Source organism: Eretmochelys imbricata, chromosome 1 (assembly GCF_965152235.1).
Source record: "Eretmochelys imbricata isolate rEreImb1 chromosome 1, rEreImb1.hap1, whole genome shotgun sequence".
Lineage (NCBI taxonomy): Eukaryota > Metazoa > Chordata > Testudines > Cheloniidae > Eretmochelys > Eretmochelys imbricata.
This window is the reverse complement of record NC_135572.1, coordinates 298,993,990-299,008,843: the sequence shown is the minus strand read 5'-3', so window position 1 is coordinate 299,008,843 and position 14,854 is coordinate 298,993,990. Positions and strand designations below refer to the sequence as shown.

At 39.3% G+C, this 14,854-nt stretch overlaps 1 protein-coding gene across 7 annotated transcripts in view; it reads left to right on the top strand.

The window, feature by feature from the left end:
• The window catches only part of MON2 (MON2 regulator of endosome-to-Golgi trafficking), a 158,003-nt gene that overhangs the window by 30,558 nt on the left and 112,591 nt on the right, over positions 1-14,854 (top strand). For all 7 annotated transcript variants that reach the window (XR_013347902.1, XM_077833626.1, XM_077833604.1 and 4 more), the window contains 3 exons: positions 11,702-11,831; positions 12,829-12,926; positions 13,937-14,062. Coding sequence is in view for 6 of the 7 variants with exons in the window: in XM_077833626.1 (XP_077689752.1) it covers positions 11,702-11,831; positions 12,829-12,926; positions 13,937-14,062 (354 nt within the window). In the remaining variant the exon portion in view is untranslated. The remainder of the gene's footprint in view (positions 1-11,701; positions 11,832-12,828; positions 12,927-13,936; positions 14,063-14,854) is intronic.

Sequence of the window (14,854 nt, the reverse complement as noted above, 5' to 3'; positions counted from 1 at the left end):
AGTCAAACTGCTTACTTAAAGAATCAACATGGAGACATTAATGTTATAACAACACTGTCTCCCCAACTAGCTGGTTAAGCTTATAGGGCTGTTTAAAGTCCCTAACAATGTTCATTCCTCTAAAACCTTTTCAAAGCTATTCACACTGCATCTTTGTAAAACAAAGTCAGTGGATCTATAAACCTGTGAAAGACTCTGGAAGTTAGGAACTGGAACAAGTCTCCCAAACAAACTGTTGCTTTTTCTATACAGTGATTCACCCAGAGTTAACTCAATCAAATCACTTCCACACCTGTCAGTTGCAGCAAACTGCTTCCAAAAACTACCCTGAAGATTTTCCTCCTCAGGAATCTTTCTAAGCAACAACCCATTATTTACAGAAATTCTGTTCTTACCCTTTTCACCTAGGGCTTGCTCGAAAGGAACATTTTCCTGAGCAACAACAGACTTTCTGGGTTTCACTTAAATCCAGAAACACCTTTGTCCCATCAGGAGGATTTTCACAAAACCCCCTTTCAGGTAAACTGCTAGACTTCATAGTCACAAGACTAGAAGCATTCTCTTCCTTGTTTTAAGTTTCCACACTCAGTGGGTAACATAGTCCAATCACTTTTGTGCTTTTCTTGTGCCCTCGCTATGATATCACCCTGATCAGACAATCTTTACCCAGCAATACACTAGCAACAGACACAGACAGAAAAGAGCTGGAGAAACATTCCCCTTTGACAAACAGCTTGGGATATCCTTTCTTTTGTCCCAGCACACATAGCAGTTCACAGACAATTGCTTGGATATTGGGGCGCTCCCTTCATAGGCAAGTCATTACCCTAACAGACAGAGGAACATTTCCTTCACTGTCACAATTCTCCACACTGGTAACAGTTAAGGTATAGGGATACTCATGTTTCACTCACCTTGCCTTCCCAAACTGCTGATTAGACAAAGCCATCAGCTCAGAAAGTTGTCTGTGCTCATCTAAACTTTCTTTGCCTTTCCCTCCCTTAACGGATAAACTGATGTTTTTCCACAAATAGTGTCTTATTATATTGAGCTACTTTAAGCACATCAATTTTACCTGAGTCAGGCTTACTTTCCCAAACTTCACTAGCCAACAATTTATCACTCACCTTCCTCAGTTAGGGCTTTAACCTGAACACCAATTTTTAATTTTCTCTAGAGAAATATCTTCCTGAGCCTTATCTAACACCAGAATCACTTCTGAGGTACCAGATAAACACTTAAGAATTTTTTCCACATATGCACTGCTTCTTTGCACAGACAAACAGCCATCTTCCTCAGACAAACATTTGGAGAAACCCTCCATGGGCAAATCCTTGCCCCTAATAGACACAGATTCAGGATTATTTCTTTCCTGTGACTGGTTTATGTCATCAACTTGACTGAACAAAGTTTTAATATCATCCCCAATCAAAAGATCCTTAAGCAGTAACTTCCTTACAACAGCTATAACTTCATGTTTAACACTATTCCATTCAAGATGGATTCTGGCTAAAGGCACACTTACAGTAAACTCATACAGGATTACAATATTCATGCTCTTATTTGTGAAGTAATCTTCCTCTGACAGGATCTGCTTTAATAAGAGTGATGTTAGGGTATGTCTACACTATGAAATTACTCCAATTTTACAGAAGTCGATTTTTGGGAACAGATTGTATAAAGTCGAGTGCATGCGTCCACACTAAGCACATTAATTCGGCGGTGTGCGTCCACAGTACCGTGGCAAGCGTCGACATTCCGAGCGGTGCACTGTGGGTAGCTATCCCTGCAGCCCATTGGAATTTGGCCCCATTGCTGAGCTCCCAATGCCTGATGGGGCCAAAAATTTGTCACGGGTGGTTATGGGTAAATGTGGTCAGTCAACCCTCCCTTCATGAAAGCAACAACAGACAATCATTTTGCGCCCTTTTCCCTGGATTGCCCAAGCAGACGCCGTAGCATGGCACGTATGGAGCCCGTTCAGCTCACCGCAGCAGTTATGACCATTGTAAACGCATTATCGTGCAGTGTATGCAGAACCTGAAAAACAAGGCGAGGAGGCAACGGCAGCGTGGTGACAAGAGTGATGAGGACATGGACACAGGTTTCGCTAAAACCGTGGTCGCTGGCAATTTGCAGATCAAGGTGTTAATGGGGCAGGCTCATACCATGGAATGCCAATTCCGGGCCCGGGAAACAACCACAGAGTGGTGGGACTGCATAGTGTTGCAGGTTTGGGATGATTCCCAGTGGCGTAAGTGCACTTTCATGGAACTTTATGACTTGCTTTCCCCTGCCCTGAAGCACAAGAATACCAAGAGGAGAGCAGCCCTCACAGTTGAGAAGCGAGTGGCAATAGCCCTGTGGAAGTTTGCAATGCCAGACAACTACCGGTCAGTCGGTAATCAGTTTGGAGTGGGCAAATCTACTGTGGGGGTTGCTGTGATGCAAGTAGCCAATGTAATCATTGAGCTGCTGCTGTCAAAGGTAGTGACTCTGGGAACTGTGCAGGTCATACTAGATGGCTTTGCTGCAATGGGATTCCCTAACTGTGGTGGGGCTATAGACGGAACGCATATCCCTATCTTGGAACCGGACCACCAGGGCAGCCAGTACTGGGTATTCAAGGGGTACTTTTCAGTGGTGCTGCAAACACTGGTGGATCACAAGGGACTTTTCAGCAGCATCAACGTGGGATGGCCGGGAAAGGTTCATGATGCTCACATCTTCAGGAACTCTGGTCTGTTTAAACGGCTGCAGGAAGGGATTTACTTCCCAGACCAGAAAATAACTGTTGGGGATGTTGAAATGCCTATAATTATCCTTGGGGACCCAGCCTACCCTTTAATGCCCTGGCTCATGAAGCTGTACACAGGCACCCTGGACAGTAGTAAGGAGCCTTTCAGCTATAGGCTGAGCAAGTGCAGAATGGTGGTAGAGAGTGCATTTGGACGCTTAAAGGGTCGCTGGTGCAGTTTACTGACTCACTCAGACCTCAGCGAAACCTGTCGACTCCGCTTACTCTTCCTATTGAGGTGGAGTACAGGCATTGATTCAGGGATCGATTTATTGCATCTCGTTGAGACACGATAAATCAATCCCTGATAGATCGATCACTATGCCAATCCAGCGGGTAGTGAAGGTGTACCCTTAGAGTCAAACAACATACCAACATTGTTAAAACTGGATAGATTCTGTCCCCATCTTTGCTGTTGAGAGAAGCTGGCTTTTCAGGATGAATCAGTTCCTGTTGTTCCTTTATTCTCTTGAACTGGAGCTTAAGTCTGTCCACTTTTGCCTTAGCTTCTAGTTCCTGCAATCGAATATATGCCGTTCTTTGTTCATGTTCAAAACACGGGTGTTCTCTTTCAGTAGCTTCTCCTTCCATATCAGCTGTTTTTTGCTTTTGTTCAAGTTTTAGCTACTGGTTTCTCACTGCAAGTCAAGCCTTGGAATTGGTGAAGCTTGAGAATCTGAAAAGTAGTAAGCAAGCTAGTGTCTATGTTGATTGACCTGCGGGAGACAAACTTGTCTATAGCCATTAGCAAAGAGGTTTTGGCATTATTATTTCATTGGTTTACTGTCTTTTAGTAGGGGCTAACCTTGCAGTGGCAAGTATCTGTAAGACAGCAAAGGTAGCTCATGTAGCAATCACTGGAAAGGCTTAAGTCTCCTGCAAAACTAATTTACACAAAGCTAGTATTGACAGATATTGTTGATGCCTAAGGCAGTGAGGACATTTTAAATACCACTCTAGACTTGGAGGAAGGGTAGACTATGTAAAACTACTAGTGGATCAAGTTCTGGCTTTATGCCACATATGCAAGCACTCATGAAAAAAGTTTAATATTGGTATTTAGAATAAGAATTTTGTTTTTTAGCGTCTAAGTTTTAGTATTCGAATATTTTCTTAACAAAATACTGTTTAGCATATTTATCATGACGGGTGACTTCGGCCAGAAGATTTTACCTACAAAATGAAAGGGTTTGGTGTGTTTTTGTTGTTTTGTTTTTTGCTGATCCCTTGGTACAATGCAGTGGATGAACGAAAAAAAATCTGGTTTCTGCTGTTTTAGTCTTTCCTTCTTCCTCTGCATCTGGACCTTTACTGGTTTTATTTTAGCTTCTTTTTTTATCTGTTTTTGCTGTTTCTCCAGAATAAGAAATTCCTCACTATAAGACCCAGAAGTGGTTTTTAAAAAAGGACTATTCCCATGAATAATAACCTAGTGCTTTAAATCCAGTAGTCTTGTGCACGTGTGGATGTTTTCAGGGCAGAGAAATCTAGACCCCACAACACCTTGAGCTCTGAAATCACAGCCAATGCACCAAGAGTTTATCTTGACTAGTATTTTAAAGGAGGCATCCCAAAAAAACCTATTTCCTAAATAGCCCTTGTGTTGGTGGCACATTTTTGTTTGAGTTAGAACTGAAATAACATTACAATATAACTTAAAGATGCACTGTGTTGATGCCACCTTTCAACTGAGACACAAAAATGAGGGTCTTGATCCACTTGTATCTTAATTTCCTGGTACTTTTTGCAAGAATAGGTCTATTGATCCATGTCCTCGCAAAATTTGGATTGAGGAATTCTGTATACCAAAATTCCCCTTACAGGTTTTTTTCTTCATTTTCCATCTAAATAGTATTATAAAAAGCATTCTGAATTGTCATCTCCTCACTATGCTCTGAAGGCAGAGCATATGTTAATCTAGCCACTGTCAGATTTTTCTGGGGCGTCAAAATAATTAGAATCCTTTTCAAATGCTGTGAATTTGAACAAAAGGACTTCATTCTTTGTCTTTTTTCCCCAGTTTTACAGAATTGGTTTCTCAGATTCAGTCTTCAATATCCAAATTGGAAAGAATTTTAAAACCATGTTTCTGCACAATGTATTTGTCTATTACATATAATATCTAAGATTACTGTAACTGAAAGATTAGAGAAACATTTTTCATTATTTTATCAATGTACATTGTGCATTTGAAAGCACTTTGTGTGTAGACAGAGTGACTACATTTTGAGTGCCTTAAAGGTTGCCTGGGTAATTTTTGTGGGAGGTGCTTTCTTTTTCCCTATTCCCTTAACATTTATTTTTTGTTTGGATGATTACAGTCTAAAATGTACACAAGAGGGAACAAAGTAGTGTTATCAAGGGCTTCTACTGATTGCAGCAGCTGTGGCAGGTTAGTCCACTAAGGCAACTGGAAATTGGATAAATGGTGTAAAGAACAGGGCAGAGAGTAATTCGGCATCTGGGAGGCTAGGTAGTAGGTACTTTCTTGGACTTGGCTATTCAAATTGTTAATGTTAACAACAAACCCGGGGATGTAGTTTTGGGACGTGTGTTGGTTTGATATTCTGGGCCTCCCCCACTCGCCCAAGAGCCGGGGAAGAGCAAAATCACTAAAGGAACTGCCATCTTTACCTGACTGACTAGATGGCTAGTCTTATACTAATAAGCCAGCCCATCTATTCAAGTCCTTTTGAGGAGCAGTTTCAATATTGGCATGGTGACTTGGGAAAATAGAAGATCTGAAGCTATTTTTAATTTATTTTAATTAATAAGATTTGAAGTTGAGTGTTTTCTATGCTATTATTGATTTCTTTGACAATCCCTTGTTGAAGGTTTTCTTTGTAAGCAATTCAAAAGGTGATCTCATTCAGTGCTTTTTAACTTTAGAGTTAATATATTTAACCTTCTTTCTAGTAAGTATTTGTTAATATGATAATCTATAGCAACATATAGTCTTTCCATCTTGTGAAAGATTAAACAATTCATATAAGAATTTTATATTGGAACAATTGGTTTCCTATGGAAAAAGATGTGTAAACTCCCAGATATCAATATCAGATGGCTCATGACTTGTAGCTTGAAAATATAATAAACTATACTCTGGCTGCCTCTAACAAGTTAATTTCCCAGGTGATGATTTAAAGGCTTCCTGCTTATGTGCAGAAGGGTTTAGTTAGCCTACCCCAGATAACAAAGATCATTGTTTGGTCAGTTTTAGGAGGTTATTAAAATATAACACAAACTCATCCTTTCATTTCATTTCTGCAATACAAGTGACAGATATTGGCACAGAGCCAGGGTGATCAAGACCATTCAAATAGTTTATAAATACTTCTTTTTATGTTATTTTCCATTCTTTAGGTAATAACTTCACCAAAGTTACTTCAAAGACCTCTTCAGCACTCTTTTGTTGTTTCATTTTTTCCAGACATACATTTTTAAAAAATGGTGACCTATGTTGAGAGGTAAAGAAGCCATTATTGAAAGTGACAATAAAGTTGTTCAAACAGAAACCTTTCAGATAGTTTTATTCTTGGTACTTTATACCCTAATCTGTGTCCTAAAGAACAGCAAATCTGGTCGCCTTTAAGCTAATTCCGAAGTTTCACAAATAATCTCTACTTTAAATAGTTGGGCCTCTTGCCTTTTTTTTTTTTAACACTACAAAATGTCATGTTGTTTTCATCAAGAACAGTGGAAATCTGGCATGAATCCATATTCCCCTAAAACAGTCACATACAGTGTAGTTCAGAAGCAGTCGTATGACTACTGTTGGAGCTAATGTGTGCCCTTAGCATCTTCACTAAATATATGGATGTTATTTTTTTGGTTGACATTGAATGCAACAGCATAGCAGTCCCTCCAGGAATACATTATATTGAATCACTCTCCTAGTCTTAACAAGACAAATTTTTCTGAGCCAGCCTTTGGGGGGACTTTACTAATAACTCTTTTTGTGGGGCATGCCACTCTTGCCTCACTTAACATCAGTATGTCTAATGTTACTTAGTTATTCCTTTCTCTGCTATTGCGTTTGTAGTTTTTTCATTCTCTGCTGAAGGAGTAAGAAACACAAAAGATAGCAGGCCTTAGGAGTTCCTTTTCTGATGTCTAACTCTCGCATCCTTGTCTTTCCTTGTGGAAGCTGAGATATAATCTCAGAAGTTCTCCTGTTTTTACAAAATGGGCTTTATCCTTGTATAATTTTGTCAGTCAGAGATCATGTTTTGACCAGAGCCGCGTCATTAGTAGGGAAACAGAAATCCCTTAAGAGAAGAGATTGTTAGATGCTGCATCAGGAACACAATAGTTAGGCATTCTGTATTTTCCACAAACTGAAACTAAACTGCTGTGTGAATTTAACAAGAAAAAGCTACATGCAGTCATAGGCAATGCATGGGGAGGCAAGTTGGTTCACGTGTCTCCCCCCAGATTTTTGCCAGGGTTTGCTGGCCCTGCTTGTCATATAGTGTGGCTGCCGCCCCCCCCCCCCCCCCAAAAAAAAAATCATACCTCAGCTGCTGGAGCCGGCAAGCTGGGAGCTGTGGCCACTGGGCAAGGCGGCGGCAGCAAACATCTGGGAGCTGCGGGGAGAGGCTGCTGAGGGTGGAGGGGGGTTGGAAGGGGCCGTGACTTAAGCTGTTGGGGAAGAAAACATTTAAATTGTGCCCCCTTACTATCTGCAGGCACTAGTCATCTCTGTATGCAGTAAAAAGAAAAGGAGTACTTGTGGCACCTTAGAGACTGACCAATTTATTTGAGCATAAGCTTTCGTGAGCTACAGCTCACTTCATCAGATGCTGTAGCTCACAAACGCTTATGCTCAAATAAATTGGTTAGTCTCTAAGGTGCAACAAGTACTCCTTTTCTTTTTGCGAATACAGACTAACATGGCTGTTACTCTGAAATCTGTATGCAGTAGTTACTACACAGTATTTTCTGTTATAACCTACTGTTTTCAGCCTCTCAGATTTATCGGACTAACATTCCCGGTTGACATTTTTTGTGCTTGGTCTCTACTGGAAGGGGATATTTTTATATCTATGAACATAAATGGTTCAGCCATCCTTAAGTGAAAGGAAAGCATATGTGGGGAGAGGGATGCCCTGACATTAGCACCCCTCTTCCCCACACCCCCCCCCCACCACCACCACCCCGACGCACAGCAAGCAGAAGGCTCCTGGGAGCAGCTCCAAGGCAGAGGACAGGAGCAGCACATGGCAGTGGGGGAAGGAACAGCTGAACTGCTTGGCAATTGATAGCCTGCTGGGCTGCTACCGCACAGGGAGCTGATAGGGGGCCTTCTGGTCCACCCTGGTTCCAAGCCCCCACCAGCTAGCTCCAATGAGTTGCTCTTTCTGCAATCAGTGGACAAAGCAGGCGGCTGCCAAACAACGTTATAAGGGAACATTGCACAACTTTAAACGAGCATGTTCTCTAATTTTTCAGCAATTAAACAACATTAACCGGGACATTGTTAAGTGAGGAGTTACTGTATATAATCACCTATTATGCTTTCTGTGGGACTCCAACCTTGTTCAGTGTACGGGATGGATGGTGCTCAGAGAATTAAGGTTGTGTAGTTCATGAAGCTGTTTCTGTATAACCTGTACCTCGTTTGTTGCTGAATTTGGAAGACGAGTAGTTAAATCAAGCAGGTGATTGTGGGAAAAGAGAGGATGGTCTGGAAGTATGGGCAGTTGAATGCCAACCTGGAAAACTGAATTCTGTCCTGGTCTCTGCCACTGAAAATTAGTGGACATTGTTGATATTTTTGGCTTTAATCTCTCTGTGCCTATTACTTATTTATAGAATAAGGATAATATTTCCCTACCTCTTAAGAGTATTGTGAAGAGAAGTTCATTAAAGTTTGTTAAACAGTGAGATGATATTGTGGTGGGCGCCACAGAAAAGTCTGTGAGGAAATTAGGAATTCTCTACTCCGTATAGAATTTGGATGGTATGCAGTAAATACACTATGCCACGTGTTGAATAATGAACATCCTCCATCCTGTGCATTGAGTGAGGCAGGGTCCAGTAGAAAAAAGTCTCTTATTAAATAACTGTATACTATCTCAGCAATGTATATGCACAAAGGACCCAAATTAAGGTTGTGTGGGCAACATTTATTCTGGCATTTCTTAACGTTCGAGTGCTTGACTTCACAAGTTTAAGTCTTATTGTGTAATTTCCTAGTCTTAAATATCAGCAAACAAACAAAAAAAAAAAGAAGCATGTGTGGATTCATACAAACTGAAAAAAACAGAACTTCTAGCATGTGGAGAAATACTGACCATCCACATGGTTCACTGGCAGGATTGGAATCTTTAGATGCACAGACCTGTATCACTAGAGCTAATAGAGGGGAGTAACTGATAGCAGTAGCTGGCTTTTCTCTTTTGTGGATGAGGCAATAAATGGGGTGGGTGACTGGGGGCAGGGAAGGCACTTTGCCATTGGATTTCATGCTGTTTTCTAGGTAGCAGAGGAATGCTGAGACTCAAGAACCCAGGGTTCTATTCCAGGTTCTGGGAGGGAGCATTATGTAGTAGTTACTGATGTTTCTTTCCCTGTCTAACACATCTGTCTCCTCTGCTGCTAACATGTATTCTAGTAGCCATTTTCTGCCCCGTCCACCCCTCCTCATCCTGCTGTCTGTCTGTCTTTATTCCTCACACTTCATCCTGCCTAGATCCTGTTGTTTCTTCATTTCTCTCTTCTCTTACCAGCCTCTCTGCATCCCCCACCTCCTCACCCTTTTCATTCCAGACAAGTAGTTTCCTCCTCCTTTTTGGTGCCAGCAGCAGAAGCATGTGAGCAGCTGCAAGAAAGTCTCCCTCCTTTGTTTCATTATGTGGCACCGCAGCAACCCCTAGTAGTTAAAAAGAGCAATTGCAGGGAGGGGCTTGCTCGGCCTTTGGCTGGAGCATGCTCAATACAGAGAGAATATACCTGCCAAATTCTTAACAAGTCTCTACAGAGCAATGTATTTTTCCTTAACCTAATTCTGAGAAGTGACTGAACTGTTTTTGCTAAAATGTTCCCAGCAAAAAAAATTCAGCCTAAGGTGTAGACACAGCTTGGAAAATTTCAGTCTAAAAGTTAAGGAGTACTTGTGGCACCTTAGAGACTAACCAATTTATTTGAGCATGAGCTTTCGTGAGCTACAGCTCACTTCATCGGATGCATACCGTGGAAACTGCAGCAGACTTTATATATACACAGAGAATATGAAACAATACCTCCTCCCACCCCACTGTCCTGCTGGTAATAGCTTATCTAAAGTAATCTTCAGGTTAGGCCATTTCCAGCACAAATCCAGGTTTTCTCACCCTCCACTCTCCTGCTGGTGATAGCCCATCCAAAGTGACAACTCTTTACACAATGTGCATGATAATGAAGTTAGGCCATTTAGGGGGGTGAGGGAGTGAGAGAACCTGGATTTGTGCAGGAAATGGTCTAACTTCATTATCATGCACATTGTGTAAAGAGTTGTCACTTTGGATGGGCTATCACCAGCAGGAGAGTGAATTTGTGTGGGGGGGTGGAGGGTGAGAAAACCTGGATTTGTGCTGGAAATGGCCTAACCTGAAGATTACTTTAGATAAGCTATTACCAGCAGGACAGTGGGGTGGGAGGAGGTATTGTTTCATATTCTCTGTGTATATATAAAGTCTGCTGCAGTTTCCACGGTATGCATCCGATGAAGTGAGCTGTAGCTCACGAAAGCTCATGCTCAAATAAATTGGTTAGTCTCTAAGGTGCCACAAGTACTCCTTTTCTTTTTGCGAATACAGACTAACACGGCTGTTACTCTGAAACCAGTCTAAAAGTTGAAGTTTTGGAAGTTACAAGTAATTAAAACACTGATTTCATGAAGGAAAATGTTAGGCAGCCTTAACTATAGGCATTACCATTAGTGCTGTCTAATTAAAAAAATAAATAGTATCAGGTAGTAGTTGCTGGAAACTTATATATGTATGGTATCTTATGGTACTGTGTATTAATCTGTGTGTGCCATGTAAACAGACTGCATAAGTCAATTACAGAAAGAGAAAGCTGAACAATGTATTTATATATTTGTGAAACTCACAACATATTGCAATGTTACTGTGGTTGAAGTGCAACACAATGCAAAAACATACACTAGTACATTTAATTATAAAATGAATTATTTCAGGAGAAAACAACTTATGTCATACAAATGAGAAATTCTACATAAATACATAGTAAAAAGATTATTAAAATATGTACTATTAATGCAACTCAGTGTATTTCTTGAGAAACATCTTGTGAATTACTATCATTACTGTGTGAGGTATTAGCACCTTGAAGAGGAACCAACTTGTTACCGTATAGTGTGATTATAACATTAAAATACGAACCATAGGGAGAAGTAATTACTTGCCTTAGAGGAATGTGTGATCATGTAATTAGACCATGTCCTAATTCAAGAGGGGGCAGAGTTAAGGTTGTGTATACTTCTTTAGCTTTGACATTTCCTGACCTGTGTGTGACTAACCATATAACCTTAATGTCCTCTTAACATAGTTATTTTAATGGAATAAGTGTTAAATTATGTTTTACATGGTCACTTATTGTATCTGAATTGCCTGTAAAATTATTACAGTCTTCATTGGCACATCTAAATCAGAATTTAATTATTACTGTCTAATTTCCATGAGGCCATGGGAGCAATGAAAATACATTTTTCACAGCACAATCTAGAAATCTTTTTTGTATCAGACTTTAGTTCAGCTTTATGTATATATAAAATATAAAGAAGAATAAAAGTCATCTCTAGGTATCTTCTTGATAAATTATTAGAGGAAAAAATGTTATGGTTAACTATTAGTTTTAGCTAAAAAAAATACATTGTATTAACTGGAAATTGCTTGGCAGGCAATTGTCCTTTGCTTTCGACTTCACTTCACAAAAGATAATATCACAAATAACACTGCTGCAGCTACAGTGCGACAAGTAGTTACTGTCGTTTTTGAGAGAGTGGTTTCTGAAGACGAACGATACAAAGGTAAATGTTTTCCTTTTGTTTATGTGTATTTTAACCTGTTTTCTAGAGCTGTATTTAAAAACACAGAAATAGTTACCTTGCTAGGATTCTGAAATATATAAATATATTGAACACAAAGTTTCTAAATGCTGCAAAAATTGTAGGCATAGCTCATTCACTTTTATTGGGTGGGATGCACTTTTACCCCTGTGTTTTCGCAGAATCTAATATAATGCATCCTTGATCCTGATTCATGATGAGATCCTCATGCCCTCTCCAGTCCCTTTATATTGCATAAACAGGCCAGAGTGGTGTAAAGCTCTAAAAGCTAGGACAGAATTTCCCCAATGCAGAGACTACAGAAAACAGCCTTAAGGCTAGGGTTTGCAAGGCAGTCATTGGGTGGAGGCTGGGGGTAAGATGGCCAGGTTGTGGCAGGACCACAGCAGGTAGAACTGTGGAGATTGAGTAGTTCAGTGACTCGTAGGTAGCTAGGGACAGGCTGCTGTAATTTAGGAAAAACCCTAAAACTACATTATGTTGGAAGGCTGTGGAGTGGCCCAGAATTGGGTGAGCACAAAGGTGGCTTAAAGTTACCATGTCTCTTCCTTCTTCAGGCCATGAGTTCAGTGTTTCACAGCACAGAATCTTACCATGGTCTCTTAGCACGGCTGTAATAGAAAAAAAATTACTCTAGTGTTCCTGTTAATCTTGTTACTCCGAAATAAAATAGGTTAAAATAGTATCTTAAGTAATCATTAATAAAAGTATATTTATATAACTTAGTCTTAGATCGTTTAGAGTAAATATCTTTTTAACTAAATTTTGTGACTATAAAGTAACTGACTAAGGAACCCCTATTTTAAAGGAATACTCATTAGTAATAATGAATAAAAACCTCACCTTTATTTTTGAAACTTATTAGTGGAACAATTACCTGTTTGTGCAACTGTTTGTCTTATAGGCATAGATACTTGCTTTTGAACATCCTTTTGTTCAAACTTTTTTTTTTACACAGATGTTATTGAACAACCAGTACCAGTTCCAGGAAACAGTAACAGAAGATCTGTCAGTACTCTGAAACCATGCGCTAAAGATGCGTATATGCTTTTTCAGGTATTGGTAGATATTTTTTAGGATTTGTGCTTAATAACTCTGCAGTTCTGAACAGTTGCTTTTTATTTCTGAAAAGCAGATGACGTTTCATAGCTGAAGTTTTAATTTTTTTTATAGTAGAGATGTGGGTCATGTGTTTACCAACAGATATTAAGGAATATTGTATTAGTAAAAGTTAAATATTTGGTAATTTTCCATTGCATAACTAAATTGTTGAAGAGATTATAGTAATTAAGCACTTGTGTGACCAACAGGATTTTACCAATATAGTATCATATTTTCTTAATTCAGTTTGATAGTCTCTTAATAGATCATTATCATATTTGTCTATTACACTAACACATACCTTACTTTTAAACATTTCCTTTTGGATTCTGTTTTTGCGCATGCAAGTCGTCTTTATGATAAAAGTGCACCTTGTTAGAAATCGTATGGACATCATGCCTATTATTAGAGCCCAGAGTTTTCAATCCTCCTTTTGTATGGTTATATCGTCCTTTTGTATGGTTATCAACAATTATGTATTCTTTCCCGGAGAAGTGATGGGAAACTGAAGATAAGGTGAATGTTGGGAGACGCTTAAAATAAGATGTGGAACTGGCTTATACTAATGACTCCGTGTCAATAAGCATACTAATTTCAGGAGCTTGCTTTTTTAATTTTTGTTTTAACCAAATACTAGAAGCCAGATAAAACTAGAGTATGTTGCATTACCAATTACAATAACACTATGAAGTTTACAATGAAAATGGTCAATATAGTGTGTGTTAGAGCAGTCAGAAGCTTGCTGATTTATCTAACCTGTTGATCAAGATGTTTTGTTTACTCCTGCTTTCAAAAGACTTATTTATATGCAGTATTTTTTTGTTCCTAACATCATATTAATCTTGTCCCATATTTAGTATGTGTACATATGTATTTATATATTTAAGGGGAAGGTTAACTTCAGGTTGGAAAAGAATAGTTAATTACTCAGAAGGAAGAGAACTTATGTGATATTTGTTTCTCAGGATCTTTGCCAGTTGGTTAATGCTGATGCTCCTTACTGGCTGGTGGGTATGACAGAAATGACCCGGACATTTGGCCTTGAACTTCTTGAGTCAGTCCTCAATGATTTTCCTCAAGTGTTTTTACAAGTAAGTTATTTCATAAGGAGGTGGGGAGAAGAGCCCTTCATTTTCGTGGGAACATCCTTTCCATTGGGCCTCTCTCTCCTATTAAATATAACTTCTGAAAGTGAAAATTAACACACTTTTACATCAGAGTTTTAGTAAGATAAACTTTGACTATTTGAAAGTGGCTACAATTTTTAGTTTGTGCTTATTGGCATTCTGTTTTTCCTTTCCTAAAAGATACAGTTGTCCTTTTTCTTTTTTCTGTGTAGAGCACACATCTCTGATTTTGTTCATTTGGGGGTATATGTATGTATATTTGTGATTGTTTATATGTAAGTACATGCAATGTGTAATTCTCTATAAACCATAAATCTCTTAAGTTTCCTTTGTCAAGGTGTGTGCCAAGCAATGACATTTTTTGTCCTTCTGCATGATCGTTTGATGCTTTTGAAGCTATTCTTTCAGAATATGGAAGATATATTGTGGCATCACTGTTCCCACAGCAACCCTAACTTGGTCCCTCTTGCACAAAACTGTAGGAACCATTATTTTTTAATTTACCTGACTTTGGTGCATGGAAACACTCAATCATAACCTTGCAGTAATCCATTTAATAGAGACTTGGCAAATTCAGAAGCAAGGTATATGTCATGTATTGGTAGATTAGTTTAATTTACAAACCACAGGGAAAAGGAATGTAGTGTGTTCTATCATGTTTTCCTTGCTGCATGCCTCCTTTCCATTCCCTCAGCACATAACTTACATCAACATTTATATTACTTCTGAATTAGGCCACATATATGTTCATAGTAC